This window comes from Hyla sarda, chromosome 5, assembly GCF_029499605.1.
Source record: "Hyla sarda isolate aHylSar1 chromosome 5, aHylSar1.hap1, whole genome shotgun sequence".
NCBI lineage: Eukaryota > Metazoa > Chordata > Amphibia > Anura > Hylidae > Hyla > Hyla sarda.
Window position 1 is genome coordinate 54,617,816 of NC_079193.1, and position 16,844 is coordinate 54,634,659.

The window sequence follows — 16,844 nt, forward strand, 5'->3', positions numbered from 1 at the left end:
AAACATTCACATATCTTCCCAACCTGTGATTCTCCAGTTATAATAAAACTACAATTCTTAATGCGCCCATGACAAAAGTTGCAGTTTTGCATCTGCTGGAGAGAGACATAGAGGCACAGATTAGGGAACACTGCTCTATGTGATTCACTGTGACTTAATATTCTTACATTTTTTTCATTTACATTTAAAATGATTTCAAATTGTAGCTTTTGAAAAAAAACTAACATTTTCTATAAAACATAAAGCTAAGAGTTTGAAAGAGAACTGTACAATAAAAGAGTCAGCTGTGTGGGCCCCGCAAAACAGCTGACAGTGCTTTATATGTAAGGGGTAAAGTAGTTAAAGGAGACCTGTCTGCAGGAAACAGGGGTGTAAATAAGCACATGGCTAGATGGGGCTAGTTATCAGGATTCTGAACATACCTTTTTTTTTATTTCAATAGTCCTATCCATTAGTAATATATAGGTTTTTTTGGTTGTTATGCTATTAAGGCTCAAATGTTCAGGGGGAGTTCCCCAGCATCACAAGAGCCCAGACAAATCCAGTCGACATTCTCTTTATCACTGACCTTGCATCTAGGTTTCTCAGGTAGGCAAAATACTGTATTAAAATTGCAGCCATTTAAATAAATGGTCATTCATATAATATACAAGCAAAATGAGTCTGCCAGATTTGTGGCTCTCCAGTCTGTGCTGTTTCAGGTGTAACACCCTTTAAAAGTGTAGCTGAATATTTAAAGGGGTACTCCGGTGGAAAACTACTTTTTTTTCTAATCAACTGGTGCCAGAAAGTTATACAGATTTGTAAATTACTTCTATTTAAAAATATTAATCCTTCCAGTACTTATCAGCTGCTGTATGCTCCAGAGGAAGTTCTTTTCTTTTTTAATATCTTTTTAGTGTGACCACAGTTCTCTCTGCTGACACCTCTATCCAAGTCAGGAACTGTCCGGAGCAGGAGAGGTTTGCTATGGGGATTAGCTCCTGCTCTGGACAGTTCCTGACATGGACAGAGGTGTCAGCAAGAGCACTGTGGTCAGACAGAAAATACATTTAAAAAGAACAGAACTTCCTCTGTAGTAAACAGCAGCTGATAAGTACTAGAAGGATTAACATTTTTAAATGGACGTAATCTACAAACCTGTTTAAAGGGGTATTCCGGCCAAAAACTTTTTTTTTCATATTAAGGGTGCGTTCACATGGAGTAAATGAAGAGTAATTCACGCCGAAAAATTTACGGGCGGAAAAAATAATATTTTCCCGCGAAATCCGCGGGAAATCCGCACGCAATCTGAGCGGAATTGCGTGCGGAATTGCGCGCAGACATGGAGGAGAAAGAAGTGAAGGGTTTTTCAGCCATTTCCGCGCAAATTGCGCGCAAATTGCGATGTCAGGTGGAATTTTTTTTTACCATAGACTTCAATTGATTTCTGCTAGCGGATTCCGCTTGAAGAATGAACATGTTCTTTCTTCAAGCGGAACGGAATTCAGCGTCGGAATTCTGCTAGCAGAATTTCCGCCGTGTGAACAGGCCAGCAGAAATAACATTAAAGGGAACCAATCATCAGATTTTACCCTATATAATGCTTGGCAAAGCGTTATATAGGGTAAAATTGTTGTCCTCACCATCCCCGGGGGACGCTCCTGCCCCCAGGGATGGTGAAGATATGAAGTTATAAACTAGTCACTGCCGCGGCCGTAAGTAGTCACCTGGGCGGGGAGCTCTTCTCACCTACTCCCGTTCTTCGGCCGGCAGCGACGCCCCCTCCGCTTGATTGATGGGCCGCGTCATCACTCTGCTCTGTCCGTTCAGTGAGCGGAACAATGACGTGGCCCATCAATCAAGCGGAGGGGGCGTCGCTGCCGGCCGAAGAACGGGAGTAGGTGAGAAGAGCTCCCCGCCAAGGTGACTACTTACGGCCGCGGCGGTGACTAGTTTATAACTTCATATCTTCACCATCCCTGGGGGCAGGAGCGTCCCCCGGGAATGGTGAAAATAGATTTTACCCTATATAACGCTTTACCCTTTAAAGTCAATAGGCAGAGGAGATGGGAATTAATTTGGGAAAAAATTCCTCTTGAATTACTCCGTGTGAACGCACCCTAACTGGCTCCAGAAAGTTAAAGGGGAACTCCGGTGGAAAGAAGTAGAAAACAAATGTTTTCAAATCAACTGGTGCCTGAAAGTTAAACAGATTTGTAAATTACTTCTATAAAAAAAAAATCTTAATCTTTCCAGTACTTATCAGCTGCTGAAGTTGAGTTGTTGTTTTTTTCCTGTCTGACAACAGTGCTCTCTGATGAAACTTCTGTCTGTCTCAGGAACTGTCCAGAGCAGGAGAGATTTTCTATGGGGATTTGCTCCTTTTCTGGACAGTTTCTGAGACAGACAGAGGTGTCAGCAGAGAGCACTATTTTCAGACAGAAAAGGACAACTCAACGTCAGCAGCTGATAAGTACTGGTAGGATTAAGATTTATAAATCTGTTTAACTTTCTGGAGCCAGTTGATATGAAAAAAATAGTTTTTCCACTGGAATACCCCTTTAAATTTCCGTTACCAGGTGATTAGAAAAAAATATATATATTTTCAACCTGAGTACCCCTTTAACCCCTTAAGGACTCAGCCCATTTTGGCCTTAAGGACTCAGACAATTTAATTTTTACGTTTTCATTTTTTCCTCCTCGCCTTCTAAAAATCATAACTCTTTTATATTTCCATTCACAGACTAGTATGAGGGCTTGTTTTTTGCGCGACCAGTTGTCCTTTGTAATGACATCACTCATTATATCATAAAATGTATGGCGCAACCAAAAAACACTTTTTGTGGGGAAATTAAAACGAAAAACGCAATTTTGCTAATTTTGGAAGGTTTCGTTTTCACGCCGTACAATTTATGGTAAAAATGACGTGTGTTCTTTATTCTGAGGGTCAATACGATTAATGATACCCATTATTACTTACTTTTATATTATTGTTGCGCTTAAAAAAAATCACAAACTTTTTAACCAAATTAGTACGTTTATAATCCCTTTATTTTGATGACCTATAACTTTTTTATTTTTCCGTATAAGTGGTGGTATGGGGGCTCATTTTTTGCGCCATGATCTGTACTTTTTTTTGATACCACATTTGCATATAAAAAACTTTTAATACATTTTTTATAATTTTTTTTTTATAAAATGTATTAAAAAAGTAGGAATTTTGGACTTTTTTTTTTTTCGTTCACGCCGTTAACCGTACGGGATCATTAACATTTTATTTTAATAGTTCGGACATTTACGCACGCGGCGATACCAAATATGTCTATAAAAAATTTTTTTACGCTTTTTGGGGGTAAAATATGAAAAAACGGACGTTTTACTTTTTTATTGGGGGAGGGGATTTTTCACTTTTTTTTTACTTTTACTTTTACATTCTTTTACATTTTTTTTTTTACACTTGAATAGTCCCCATAGGGGACTATTCATAGCAATACCATGATTGCTAATACTGATCTGTTCTATGTATAGGACATAGAACAGATCAGTATTATCGGTCATCTTCTGCTCTGGTCTGCTCGATCACAGACCAGAGCAGGAGACGCCGGGAGCCGGACGGAGGCAGGAGAGGCGACCTCCGTGCGGCGTTATGAATGATCGGATCCCCGCAGCAGCGCTGCGGGCGATCCGATCATTCATTCAAATCGCGCACTGCCGCAGATGCCGGGATCTGTATTGATCCCGGCACCTGAGGGGTTAATGGCGGACGCCCGCGAGATCGCGGGCGTCGGCCATTGCCGGCGGGTCCCTGGCTGCGATCAGCAGCCGGGATCAGCCGCGCATGACACGGGCATCGCTCCGATGCCCGCGGTTATGCTTAGGACGTAAATGTACGTCCTGGTGCGTTAAGTACCACCGCACCAGGACGTACATTTACGTCCTGCGTCCTTAAGGGGTTAAAATAAAACAATCTCTAGAGCTGCATTTTTTAGTCAGTGTGCCTCCAGCTGTTGCAAAACTACAACTCCCAGCATTCCCATACAAATAATGGCTACTCTGGAGGCTATATAACCCCTCTACAGTTGTATCATACACACAGATGCTATACACAGCCAAAAGGACTGAACATGATGATGATGGAAGAGATTCTTGCCGTGGTTGTATTTCACATAACTAGATGTCAGATCTGTATGAGCGAGCATCAATAACAACCTAAGAAGTCTAAAACTTCACAACCGTAAATTTAGAATACATTATTTACTGCAGTATATTCTCTTTTATATCCTATAATTCATTCCTTAGAAGAAAAGTCAATAAAATGACATACTGCAGCCAATAGGACTCCATCAAAATCTGAAGACTCGACAGATGATGGAGTTTCCAGTAAGACTAGGGACATCTATGGGGGCATATGATTGATCCCAATAATTGATTATAGGGAACCTGTCAGATGCTTTTCCCCAACTTGCTGAACCTGACTGATTGTCTCTCCCTACACACAAATAAGTAAAGACCTGTCAGTCAACCCAGGTCAGCAAGAAACCAAAGCAGAATGGCCAACTTTATGTCCAATTTCATGCTTGCCTTTAGACCAGTGTTTCCCAACCAGGGTGCCTCCAGCTGTTGCAAAACTACAACTTCCAGCAGGCTGTCCGGGCATGCTGGGAGTTGTAGTTTTGCAACAGCTGGCGGCACCCTGGTTGGGAAACACTGCTTTAGACTATGAAAAGTCGCAGCATAAATCATAGCTTGCTGTCATGAGGAGTCCTGCCCGTTTCATGCTGCCTGTGTTTGGCTATGCTTCCTAGCTGTCCCTTTTATTAGGCTGAAAAGGTTTCTTCCACTATTATTACTTAGATGTGTCATGAATTTCTAACTGTTGGGATTCATGATGATGCCTAATAGTAAAAGGGCAGGTCTGATAATTCATACATGTGACGTTAAAGGGGTACTCCACTGGAAAACATTTTTTTCCAGCGAGTTTGCTCTGTGCAGTAATGATAGTGGGGTGCTGCTGCCAAGATCCCGGGGGTCCCCAGTAGCGGGACCCCGGCGATCTGACGTCATATCCCCTATCCTTTGGATAGGGGATAAGATGTCTAGGGGCGGAGTACGCCACAGGAAAACACTTTCTTTTAAATCAGCTGGTGCCAGAAAGTTAAACAGATTTGTAAATTACTTCTATTTAAAAATCTTAATCCTTCCAGTACTTATCAGCTGCTGTATACTACAGAGGAAGTTATTTTCTTTTTGAATTTCTTTTCTGCCTGACCACAGTTCTCTCTGCTGACACCTCTGTCCACGTCAGGAACTGTCCAGAGCAGGAGCAAATCCCCAAAGCAAACCTCTCCTGCTCTGGACAATTCCTGACATGCACCGAGGTGTCAGCAAAGAGCACTGTGGTCGGACAGAACGCAAATTCAAAAAGAAAAGAACTTTCTGTGGAGCATATAGCAGCTGATAAGTCCTGGAAGGATTAATATTTTTTAATAGAAGTCCTTTACAAATCTGTTTAACTTTCTGGCAACAGTTGATTTGAAAAAAATAAAATAAATGTTATATATATATATATATATATATATATATATATATATATATATATATATATATATTTGTTTTTATTTAAACAGATTTGTAAAGGACTTCTATTTTATTTATGTATGTGTGTGTATATATATCTATATCTATATCTATCTATCTATCTATCTATCTATCTATATATATAGAGAGAGAGAGAGAGAGAGAGAGAGAGATAGAGATATATAGATATATATATATATATATATATAGATATAGATAGATATATAGATATATATAGATATACATTTATATCTATGTTTTCCAGTGGAGTACCCCTTTAATGTGTCTTGCAGAGGGTGAAAACCATGTATACTTGGAAGCTAATACTTACTCAGTGTGGCCCTGAAAAACATTCACAGAATGTATTGAGGGGTCTCTAAAATCCCACAGCCGGAAGGTTGTGTCACGGGATGACGTCACTACAAGACGCTGTGTGGGATGTGTGCAGCAGTGGGTTAATTCCTGGTCGTGACCTAAAAAGAGAAAATAAAAAAAATAAAATACTGAAACTGTCAAAAGATAATGAATACATCATATCTAATAAATGATCCGCATATTAAGCAGAATGAGGATACAGCAGTCAAAAGCCCATGTTCATTATTTAGCCTGAGTTGTCCTTTAATAATGGCCAGAATAAAACTGTGTACACTGCCTTATACTGTACATGGACATGGCGAAAAACCAGACGGTAAAATAACAGTGGACATACCTGTAACACAGAGGATATGTGAAGGTTGTACAACGCAAATAAGCAAAGGTAGAAATAATTAGTGTGAATATAAAAGTCATCGGGGGAGATTTATCAAAACCTGTCCTGAGGAAAACTGGCCCAGTTGCCCATAGCAACCAATCAGATCACTTCTTTCATTTTTAACAAGGCCTCTGCAAAATGAAAGAAGCGATCTGATTGGTTGCTATGGGCAACTGGACAACTTTTCCTTTGCACAGGTTTTGATAAATCTCCCCCATCAAGTTTCATACAATTTGCATTGTCACAAACATTTGCTTTATGTACGAACATACTTTTTTCAGTAGCTGTAACCCCAGTCTGGTTACATGAGTATTGACTTAGTGACTCAGGAAAGCTGGGTAACTTGCTCATTCGTGTATATTGGAGCATGTGTTATTAAAGTACATCTATCACATTATAAACACTTGTTAAGCTGGCCACACATTGCGGTAGGGTTTTACAAACAATCTTCACAAGCTCCACAGGCCTACTTTTGTACCGATCTTTGGATGCCTTAAAGGGGTATTCTGACTTTATACATCTTATCCCCTATCCAAAGGATAGGGGATAAGATGTATGATTGCAGGGGTCCCGCCACTGGGGACCCCCACGATCTCGTATCGATCTCGATCTTGTATTCGCCACCCACCTGTTTGCGCTTCATGCCGCGGTGCCAGCTCACAAATAACCGGGTGGCGATCACGCCCCCTCCCATAGACTTGAAAACCGGGGCAGGTGATGTCACACGGGGGTGGAGTCGTGACGTCACAATACTCAGACCCCGTGGTCGCCAGCCGGCTGTTTGTGAGCTGGCACCGTGGCGTGCAGCTCAAACAGGTGGGTGGCGAATACAAGATTGTGGGGGTCCCCAGCAGGGGGACCTCTGCGGTGAGGCATCTTATCCCCTATCCTTTGGATAGGGGATAAGATGTCTAAGGGCCGGAGTACCCCTTTAACTATATAAAAAGTTGCGTCTTGGATTGAAATAAAACAGAAGCTTTTAACACGAGCAAGCTGAGCTGGACATTTCTCTTTAATATCGGTGTTTGTCTACACTGGTCAGGGTGCTGGCACAGCATTTACAGCATAAGCTAAATAAAACTTGGAACTATTGCATTACAGTTGCAAGAAAGTATGTGAACCATTTAGAATTATATGGATTTCTGCACAAATTGGTCATAAAATGTGGTCTGGTCTTCATCTAAGTCACAACAACAGACAATCACAGTCTGCTTAAACTAATAACACACAAAGAATTAGATCTTACCATGTTTTTATTGAACATACCATGTAAACATTCACAGTGCAGGTGGAAAAAGTATGTGAACCCCTAGATTAATGACATCTCCAAGAGCTAATTGGAGTGAGGTGTCATCAAAGTGGAGTCCAGTTAATGAGATGAGATTGGAGGTGTTGGTTACAGCTACCCTGCCCTATAAAAATACCCACCAGTTCTGGGTTTGCTTTTCACAAGAAGCATTGCCTGATGTGAGTGATGCCTCGCACAAAAGAGCTCTCAGAAGACCTACAATTAAGAATTGACTTGCATAAAGCAGGAAAGGGTTATAAAAGTGTCTCCAAAAGCCTTGCTGTTCATCAGTCCAAGGTAAGACAAATTGTCTATAAATGGAGAAAGTTCAGCACTGCTGCTGCTCTCCCTAGGAGTGGCCGCCTTGTAAATATGACTGCAGGAGCACAGACTGCTCAATGAGGTGAAGAATAATCCTAGAGTGTCTGCTAAAGACTTACAAAAGTCTCGGGCATATGCTAACATCCCTGTTAGCGAATCTACAATATGTAAAACACGAATGGATTTCATGGGAGGATACCATGCCACGCCACTGCTGTCCAAAAAAAACATTGCTGCACGTTTACAGTTTGCACAAGAGCACCTGTATGTTCCACAGCAGTACTGGCAAAATATTCTGTGGACAGATGAAACCAAAGTTGAGTTGTTTGGAAGAAACACACAACACTGTGTGTGGAGAAAAAGAGGCACAGCACACCAACATCAAAACCTCATCCCAACTGTGAAATATGGTGGTGGGGGCATTATGGTTTGGGGCTGCTTTGCTGCGTCAGGGCCTGGATGGATTGCTATCATCAAAGTAAAAATGAATTCCCAAGTTTATCAAGACATTTTGCAGGAGAACTTAAGGCCATCTGTTCACCAGCTGAAGCTCAACAGAAGATGGGTGTTGCAACAGGACAACGACCCAAAGCATAAAAGTAAATCAACAACAGAATAGCTTAAAAAGAAGAAAATACACCTTCTGGATTGGCCCAGTCAGAGTCCTGACCTAATCCCGATTGAGATGCTGTGGCATGCCCTCAAGAAAGCTTTTTACACCAGACATCCCAAGAATATTGCTGAACTGAAACTGTTCTGTAAAGAGGAATGGTCAAGAATTACTCCTGACCGCTGTGCATGTCTGAACTGCAACTACAGGTTCAACCAGTTATTAAATTCAAGGGTTCACATACTTTTCCCACCTGCACAGTGAATGTTTACATGGTGTGTTCAATAAAAACATGGAACAATAAGCAAAAAGCCATAGGAGTCATTTAGAAAGATAAAAAAACAATTTTATTGATATGCACTAAAATCAGGCACACACATATAGAGGAAAAAAATGCATCAAAAAAGCGGCAAAACCGGATACCCTGCAAGCCCGATGGTAATGAGGGGGTATTGTATGTAATACATAAATGAATCAACATATATAGACACAAACACAAGTCTATACAGTAAAATACCTATATAGAGTTGTCAGTACAATATATAAAGTGCAAATTATAGATTGATAAGGTGCTGTAGACTAACATGTTACATGTCGGGAGTAAAGTGCATGGTATGGCAGAAAAAATAATATCCCACAAAGGACCCGGAGGTCACAAGAAAACTGCAGGGACCGGGATGCCACCACTCCATCAAGTGTTTTGGCACTGTGACCTTCGTCCAGGAGGTCAGCGTGCCGAAACGCGCGTTGGAGTGGCGGCATCCCGGTCCCTGCAGTTTTCTTGTGACCTCCGAGTCCTTTGTGGGATATAATTTTTTCTGCTATAGGACAAAAAAAGAGGAAAAATGTAAAAGAAAACATTACTGCATGTTATCTTTATTATTAGTGCTGAAAGATTACCTATAGAGCCAAAACTGGGAGAATGGTCTCTGTATTGGCACTATTAGCTGTGAAATCTATGGCATCATACGTGACCTCAGGCCATACAAATAACTCCGCACTCATGGCAATCATTCGATTAGTGTACAGCAGAAGTGTGTGCACGGTCTGAGGACATGGATGATGTGGTCATATCTTATGTTCACAGTCAAGTATGTTAATCAATGAGTCATTCCATTTCCCTTCATGGAGAACAGCTCTGAATAAGGGCGCAGATACAGTGCCTTGCAAAAGTATTCACCCCCTTGACTTATTTCGTATTTTGGTCCCTCACAACCTAGAGGATTTAGAAAATTTAATTTACAGAACATACCCACAACGTTGATGTTTTTTTAAATTTATTTATTTATTGTGACACAAACAACAAATAGGACAAAATAACAGAAAAAGTCAATGTGCATAACTATTCAACCCCCTGAAGTCAATACTTTGTAGAGCCCTTTTGCGCCAATCACAGCTCCAAGTCACTTTGGATAAGTCTCTATGAGCTTGCCACATTTTACCACTGGGATTTTTTGCCCATTCCTCCTTGCAAAACTGTTTCAGCTCTTTCAAGTTGGATGGTTTGTGCTTGTAAACAGCAATCTTTAAGTCCACAGATTTTCGACTGGATTGAGATCTGGGCTTTGACTAGGCCATTCCAACACATTTAAATGTTTCCCCTTAGGTGTTGCTTTAGCAGTGTGTTTGGGGTCATTGTCCTGCTGGAAGGTGAACCTCCGTCCTAGCCTCAATTCATGCACAGAGTGGGACAGGTTTTTCACAAGAATATCCCTGTATTGCGCACCATCCATCTTTCCCTCAACTCTGACCAGTTTCCCAGTCCCAGCTGCTGAAAAATTATAGGTGTTCTTTGGGTGATGTGATGTGTTGGGTTGCGCCAGACAGAGTTTTCTTTGATGGCCAAAAAGTTCGATTTTAGTCTCACCAGATCAGAGCACCTTTCTCCAGACATTTTGGGAGTCTCCCACAAGCCTTTTTGTTTTTAGCTGAAAGTAATGACTTTCTTCTGACCACTCTGCCATAAAGCCCAACTCTATGGAGCATATGGCTTATTGTCGTCCCATGTACAGATACTCCAGTCTCTGCTGTTGGACTCTGCAGCTCCTCCAGGGTTACCTTTGGTCTCTGTGCCGCCTCTCTGATTAATGCCTTCCTTGCCTGGTCGGTGCGTTTTGGTGGGCGGACGTCTTTTGCCAGGTTTGCTGTTGTGCCATGTTCTTTCCCTTTGGTTATGATAGATTTGATGGTGCTCCTGGGGATCATCAAAGATTTTGAAATTTTTTTTATAACCTAACCCTGACTTGTACTTCTCAACAACATTGTCCATTCATTGTTTGGAGAGTTCCTTGGTCTTCATGGCAGTGTTTGGTTACTGATGCCCCTTGCTTAGGTGTTGTAGCCTCTGGGCCTTTCAAAAAAGGTGTGTATATGTAATGACAGATCATGTGACACTTAGATTGCACACGGGTGGACATCATTTCATCATTAGTTGCACCAGAGCTTTTTATGTGCTTCCTAACAAAGGTGGTGAATACATACGCACATGACAATAGTTTTATTTATATATTTTCCTCATTTCACTTCACCAACTTAGACTATTGTGTTCTGATCAGTCACATAAATTTCAGATTAACAAAACATTGAACTTAAGGTTGTAATGTACTAAAATACAAAAAAAGTTCAGCAAAAGTGAATACTTTTGCAAGGCACTGTATGTCAATAAAGAGAATGGCCTTGTATTGCATGTGAATTTTATAGAACCAGATAACTCATGTGGTCCCCTCCTAATCTTTTAGAATACAAATAAGAAGGATAACAACATGACCACTCTTTCCTTGTGTTATCATGGGTGGGAATTATTACAGCACTGTAGCCAATCGCTGGAGCACATCTTCCGTGGAAAGCAGAGGTTAAATAAATGAGAGAGAAAGATCAGTGAATGTGCAGTAAGACCCTGTTCATACCAAGTATTTCCAATCTGCTGAAAGGTATGTTTTTTTAAAGTGTTGGACGTACATTCAGATTTTGGCAGGACCGATCAAATGTGTATGGGTGGGGGGGGGGAAATCTCCCCTAATGGCAGGTGTTGGTGGAGAAAAGGAATGAGTACTTTGAAATTGAATTCAACTGCCCAATTTTGCTGTTCCTATAAGCCAGTGTTTCCCAACCAGGGTGCCTCCAGCTGTTGCAAAACTACAACTCCCAGCATGCTTGGAGTTGTAGTTTTGCAACAGCTGGAGGCACCCTGGTTGGGAAACACTACTATAAGCCATCATCAGAGGAGTCTTCCTTCACACTCTCCATCAAAAACACATGCAAGCTAGGCCAAGCTGAGCCAGTATATATATATATATATATATATATATATATATATATATATATATATCTGAAAAGATAGCTGTTGGCAAATATTTGGTAGACAGCTATCTTATGTGTATGGCCAGATTCACAGCCAGGCACATGACATGGAACACATTGAGAAATATAAAGAAATCTTTTCTGTTTAAATTGGAATACGAGACAAAACAGGAACAAAGGAAAGAGACAGAAATTGCTGGAATTTTATATCTGTGTTATTTGTGCATTTTTATGTTTAGGCAGTAGGATGCCTATCTTGTTTCCACTGAGGACTCCTTTAAACAACAATTTTTTCACACTTAATTTTTTTTTTTCTAATTCCGCTGCAGAATATTTCCGTGAGGACTCCTCTCCTATTCCTCAGTGTGGACGCACCCTTATACAGACAAGTGTGATAAAACCAGGTAAGTATTTCATCACTATATAGATCATTCACCTGTGAGGGAGTGGACCAGCTCAGACGTCTCTACATCATACAAGTTGGCAGTCCTATCCCATGATGCTGTAACAGCTTGCTTTCCCCCGACCAACCAATCAGCAGCGATTACCACTCCCTGATGACTTTTAAGTGTGGTTATGGGCACCCGGACAGTAGGACAATCACTGGAAATATCTCCGTCCGCATCAAGATCATCTTTATCTGAAAAGTCCACTTCTTCTTCTGCAGATATCTGATGAGGAAAAAAAAACACAAGACTTTAATTACCATATAAGGTAATTGTCTCATCGGAGATGACCCCTTTAAAAAAGTGGCCACTAGGGCCTTCAGCTGATCACCCTGGGTCCACCACCCACAGTTTATATTCCCAGGTGAAGCCAAAGTTCAGTGTTTCCCAGCCAGGGTGCCTCCAGCTGTTGTGAAACTACAACAAAGGCTGTCCAGGCATGCTGGGAGTTGCAGTTTTGCAACAGCTGGAGGCACCCTGGTTGGGGAACACTGTCACACTTAGACGAGTCCTCTATAGCTTCCCCTGTAGGAGTAATGTATTACATGGCGGCCGTTCAAGTCACTGGCAGAGTGTGTAAAGCAAGGACAGTAAAGGACATCCAAAATGGGAGTCACTTTTAGAGAGCGGGGCACCATTTTGGCTTATACAGGCTCTAAGTATGGTCTTTGTGAGACAACCTCGTTAACTACTATAATAAAACCTATGGCATTATATACAAATTATAGGATTTATAAGTCTAAACTACAACCAAACTGTAGTATAAGAAATATGCTGGTTTCTCTTACAGTGATATATGAACAATATATTCACAATGTCATTAAGCAGTCAACCAGTTCAGTGCTTCCCCTTCATAAAGAGGAGTCTAATGTTCAGGACCCTCGTCTATTGGCTGCAATGGATAGGGACTACAAAGAGTATCTGGCTATGCAGGACTCCTATTCATGTATTACATAGCCCACCTACTGATAGGGGCACTGCAGGGAAATTCAAGCACGTTTTAATTTTTTCCCCCCTATATAACGCAGAAGAGGCCAATATTAAAGAAGATTTATTACTACTAGAGATGAGCGAACTTACAGTAAATTCGATTCGTCACGAACTTCTCGGCTCGGCAGTTGATGACTTATCCTGCGTAAATTAGTTCAGCCTTCAGCTGCTCCGGTGGGCTGGAAAAGGTGGATACATTCCTAGGAGACTCTTTCCTAGGACTGTATCCACCTTTTCCAGCCCACCGGAGCAGCTGAAGGCTGAACTAATTTATGCAGGATAAGTCATCAACTGCCGAGCCGAGAAGTTTGTGACGAATCGAATTTACTGTAAGTTCGCTCATCTCTAATCACTACACTCACTAAGTCAGTGTTTCCCAACCAAGGTGCCTCAAGCTGTTGCAAAACTACAACTCCCAGCATGCCCGGACAGCCGAAGGCTGTCCGGGCATGCTGGGAGTTGTAGTTTTGCAACAGCTGGAGGCACCCTGGTTGGGAAACACTGCACTAAGCACTTACCAAGTGCAGTAAGTTATAGGACAAAGAACATTCCCTCCCTTACTCACAATAAAGTCTTAGGGGGAGATTTATCAAAACCTGTACAGAGGAAAAGTTGCCGATTTTTAACCAAACCTCTGCAAAATGAAAGCAGCGATCTGATTGGTTGCTATGGGCAACTCAGCAACTTTTCCTCTGGACAGGTTTAGATAAATCTCCCCCTTAGTGTATTCCTGTGAAATGCAGCTTCAGTCTGTCTCCTTCTGTCTGCTTCATATGATTCGGAATCAGGGAATGCAGTATCAGGGCGCGTTCACACGCTCTTTGTTTTTGCAGGTTTTCCGCTGCGTATTTGAAAGGGGCGAGCTCTTCTTGGCTGTCCATAGGAGATTGTCCGCGGCGGAATTTACGCTGCGGAAAATCCGCCGCAGTCCCTACTGACTTCAATGGGGCTTGCAGCAGATTTTCCGTAGCATAAATTCCTCCGTGGAAAATCTGCTGCGGATAGCTAAGTAGAGCCCGCACCCTTTCAAATATGCAGCGGAAGACCCGCAAAAACAAAAAGCGTGTGAACGCACCCTCAGGCTGCAACTCATGGGACACACTAGAGAATATGCTAACAAAAGAGACAAGCGGTGTGAGTCAGGGGAGATTTATAACTACAGCTAGTCACTGTACTGACTCAACCACTATATCACTGCACTCCTGGTTTCTTTAAATAGGGCAGAGATTATCTCTCCGGCAACACATGATATGTGGAGGATTATATAAAGGAACAAGGAAAATAGAGCTTAGAAAAGGGGAAGAGGGATCTGAGATCTGCAAGGAAGGATTTTATATATGAGGAAGTAATCCTGTTGCCAACAGGAGAGGCTGATGTACTGTCTACACAGCGAACATGTCATTTACTGGGGGGGGGGGGGGGGGGGGTCTGATTTCATTCTTCAAGTACTTTCTGAAAAATGTCCACATAGATTACACTTGATTGGTATAAGACACCCTGAGATCAGCTTCTTGCTGAGGGATTGTACAAAGTAGAGAGCCCCTTAAAGGGGTACTCCACTGGCCAGCGTTCAAAAGTAAATGTTCTGAACACTGTTTTCGCACTGCGGGGGTTGACCACGCCCCTTGTGACGTCACAGTCACACACCCTCAATGTAAGTCTATGGAAGAGGGTGTGACGGCCATAACACCCCCTCCCATAGACTTGCATTGAGGGGGTGTGGCAGTGATGTCACAAGGGGCGTGGTCAACCCCTGCAGTGAGAAAAAACAGTGTTCGGAACATTTACTTCCGAACGCTGGCCAGTGGAGTACCCCTTTAAATAGGACTTTTTCTCCAGAATCAGAGCATCCCCTTTATGTGTATTTACAATGAACATTATGAGGATTCAGGAAACAATATGTTTTAAACTGCAGCAATAAAATGGAACCTGTGCAACAAGATACTAACACTAACAAAGCATAAAACCAGATGTAACTTGAGGCATGCATATATTTTCTCTCTCTGGTGGTGCTGGAAACATTCGCCATTTGATCTAATCATGTAAAGCATTAGAGTAAACATCGCTATTTCAATAACTGCTTAACACGTTGCCCTGCAGCATCTGATATGTTCAAGGCTTACGCTGGTGTCTGCTGATGGCTGCGGAGTGGGTAACTGCACCACGTAGCGCCAGATGTGAGCTGTCTGGTCTCCAGATGCTATGGGACAGAAAGAAAAATAAAGTCACATGAAACAAAACCTATTTCTGAGTTGAAATTACTCTCTCTTTTGTGGTGGCGTCTATGTCACTTTTTGTTTCCTATCAAAAGTGCATACACCTAACCATACCTGACAAATAATATTCTAAGAAAGCATTCAAAAAGGAAAGTACACAGAGTAAAAGATGGATTCACACAAACCTATACAGTCATGTCAACATGCGCCAAGCTTGGGCTAGTCCTAGCTACAGCCTTGATACTGGAACTAAAAGGTTCTTTGCTTTAGTTATATTCTAACATGAGCCAGATCCTATACTATGCAGTCACATTGCAGCTTGAGCATATCCTGTTATCTCAGGATAAGCAGTATGTTATAAATACCATAAGCTCCCCCTAGTGGTGCCTGATCTCAGTCAGTTTTTTAAACATTTGACTCTATTCAGGAAATTAGGTCTTTAATCCTCCGACCATTAAAATTGATGCATTAAGAATGAATGACTAAAGAATATTGGTCCTAAATACCAAGTGATAATAAAAAGGTTAAAGGGGTACTCCGCCCCTAGACATCTTATCCCCTATCCAAAAGATAAGGGATAAGACGACTGATCGTGGGGGTCACGTCGCTGGTCCCGCCCTGCTGCACCCACCGTTCGTTTAGAGCGTTGGGTGCAGCGCCAGAGGCTTGTGACGGCCGCGCCCCACTAGTGACGTCACGGCCATGCCCCCTCAATGCAAGTCTATGCTGTCACACCCTCACCCATAGAATTGCATTGAGGGGTGTGGTCGTGACGTCCCGAGCCTCCGCCCCACATCGCCACTCAGTTTGCTCTGTGCACCAGGGCCGCAGCAGAGATTGAGGGGGTCGTGCCACTGGGGATCCTTTGGATAGGGGATAAGATGTCTAGGGGCAGAGTACCCCCCTTTAAGGTTCACTTTAAATGCTAAACATTTTACCCTAACTTTCACATTCCTCTATAGATGTAACTACAATATGGTGATACAACATGGAGGCACACATCTGACTGGGTGTTATTAAGAAATTATTTTCCTTCAGCTTATATCACATTAATGCTGAACATTTGAGAATTTCACCTAAAGAGCATTTTAGAGAATTGTTGAGATCAGCAGATGAAACTTTTAAGCGGCTTATAGAGATGATACATAAAAGATATATGAGCCACGCACCAGCGGTCGAGATAGTTTAGATCCTTTAGTGAGACGATAGTGTTCAAAGTGGTTCTGCAACTAAATGGATTTAAAAAAATAAAAATGGCTAATGCTGCAGCGAGATGCAGAAAAAGGCAAGATCTACATAGGCCAGTTACTAGGGACATGTTTGTCTGACAACTTAGAGAAGACTGGAGGTAATCCATCTCTAG

General features: G+C 41.9%; 1 protein-coding gene across 4 annotated transcripts in view; it reads right to left on the minus strand.

Annotated features, from left to right (window-relative positions):
• WDR37 (WD repeat domain 37) overlaps positions 1 to 16,844 on the minus strand; it is a 219,303-nt gene that overhangs the window by 50,873 nt on the left and 151,586 nt on the right. For all 4 annotated transcript variants that reach the window (XM_056519509.1, XM_056519510.1, XM_056519511.1 and 1 more), the window contains 3 exons: positions 15,389 to 15,465; positions 12,266 to 12,500; positions 5,891 to 6,032 (listed from right to left, as the gene is read on the minus strand). In XM_056519509.1, the coding sequence (XP_056375484.1) occupies positions 5,891 to 6,032; positions 12,266 to 12,500; positions 15,389 to 15,465 (454 nt within the window). The remainder of the gene's footprint in view (positions 1 to 5,890; positions 6,033 to 12,265; positions 12,501 to 15,388; positions 15,466 to 16,844) is intronic.